The following is a 1,138-nucleotide window of genomic DNA, read 5'->3' on the forward strand; positions in this document are numbered from 1 at the left end:
GGGTTTGTATTTATTAGGGGGGGGGGGGTGGAGGGACAGAGGGTACAACAAAAGAACTCACCCAGCACCACCCTGTAGTCCTCGGCGTCTAGGTGGAGCACCCAGGTGTTGGTGGTCTTGGAGCGGTTCTCCATGTACTTCTTCAGACTCTTGCCGTTCACCTCCAGCGTGTACTCGTAGGCGAAGCCGCTGACGGCGTCAATGTTGATGGTGGCTTTGGTCTGAGCCGCGCCCACTGGAAACGTCTCCTTCCCCACCAGTTTAAACATCCAATCCTTCCGGATAATCTCCTGACACCCAGAGACAGAACAATCAATGGCGGCGCATGGCCCCCCCCTCCCCCCGTGTCTGCGACTCTGTGACACAGACTACACATCATAGAGTGAAGCTGAGGAGCATTGCATCATGGGAAATGCTTCATTCACTCTGCCACTGTGAGGGGGTATTACAGAGGGTCAGGTCCTATCAGTGACTGGCCCATGAGGAATCCTAACACAACCGTATCACACACCCTGTAGGGGCCGCTCTGCTCTCCACCAATCACCAGGAGGAGTCACAGGTAGACAATGGAACATTCCTCTAAGCTGTTTCCGTGTTTATTTGCCATTATCTCAGACAGCGGAATGCATCTTCATGTCTCACGGACGTCACAAATCCCCCAAAATAGAATGTTTATTCTTCATCAGGATAGTGGGCGGAGTCACATGATTCCTTGTGGAGCCAGAACCCATTGTTCCCCATATACTGATGATGGCCAACGAGACAGAAACAGCTTTATGTAGTTTGGAATAAAAGACTCTTTTGGGTTGTACCGGAGCTAGAATACAAGTGGCTCGGGATGTACCGCGAGGGCCGCCCCTGTAATGTCTCTGCCGCCATTTCTAGGGGTCACTTGGAGGGGTGGGGGCAAGCCCCGCCAGAGCGTCCCAGGTTCCTAAGAGCCGGGTGGGGAAATGTTGAAGGGCCACCATATACATCTCCCCTGCCAGCTCCTAGCAACCTGGGATGCTCTGGCCCGCTCAGCTCCTAGCAACCAGTGATGTCACTGAGCTTGGCGGGATACCGGCCAGAGCTGGGTGGTGCACCACCAGGACGCTGGCCAGAGAGCGCTGTTAGCATGCACACCAATTCCCCCATA

General features: G+C 54.4%; 1 protein-coding gene across 1 annotated transcript in view; it reads right to left on the reverse strand.

Moving 5' to 3' along the window:
• FAIM (Fas apoptotic inhibitory molecule) overlaps positions 1 to 1,138 on the reverse strand; it is a 7,302-nt gene that overhangs the window by 858 nt on the left and 5,306 nt on the right. The window contains exon 4 of the mRNA XM_018575540.1: positions 62 to 290. Within this exon, the coding sequence (XP_018431042.1) occupies positions 62 to 290 (229 nt within the window). The remainder of the gene's footprint in view (positions 1 to 61; positions 291 to 1,138) is intronic.

This window comes from Nanorana parkeri, unplaced genomic scaffold (assembly GCF_000935625.1).
Source record: "Nanorana parkeri isolate BGI_ZX_2015 unplaced genomic scaffold, ASM93562v1 scaffold4089, whole genome shotgun sequence".
Lineage (NCBI taxonomy): Eukaryota > Metazoa > Chordata > Amphibia > Anura > Dicroglossidae > Nanorana > Nanorana parkeri.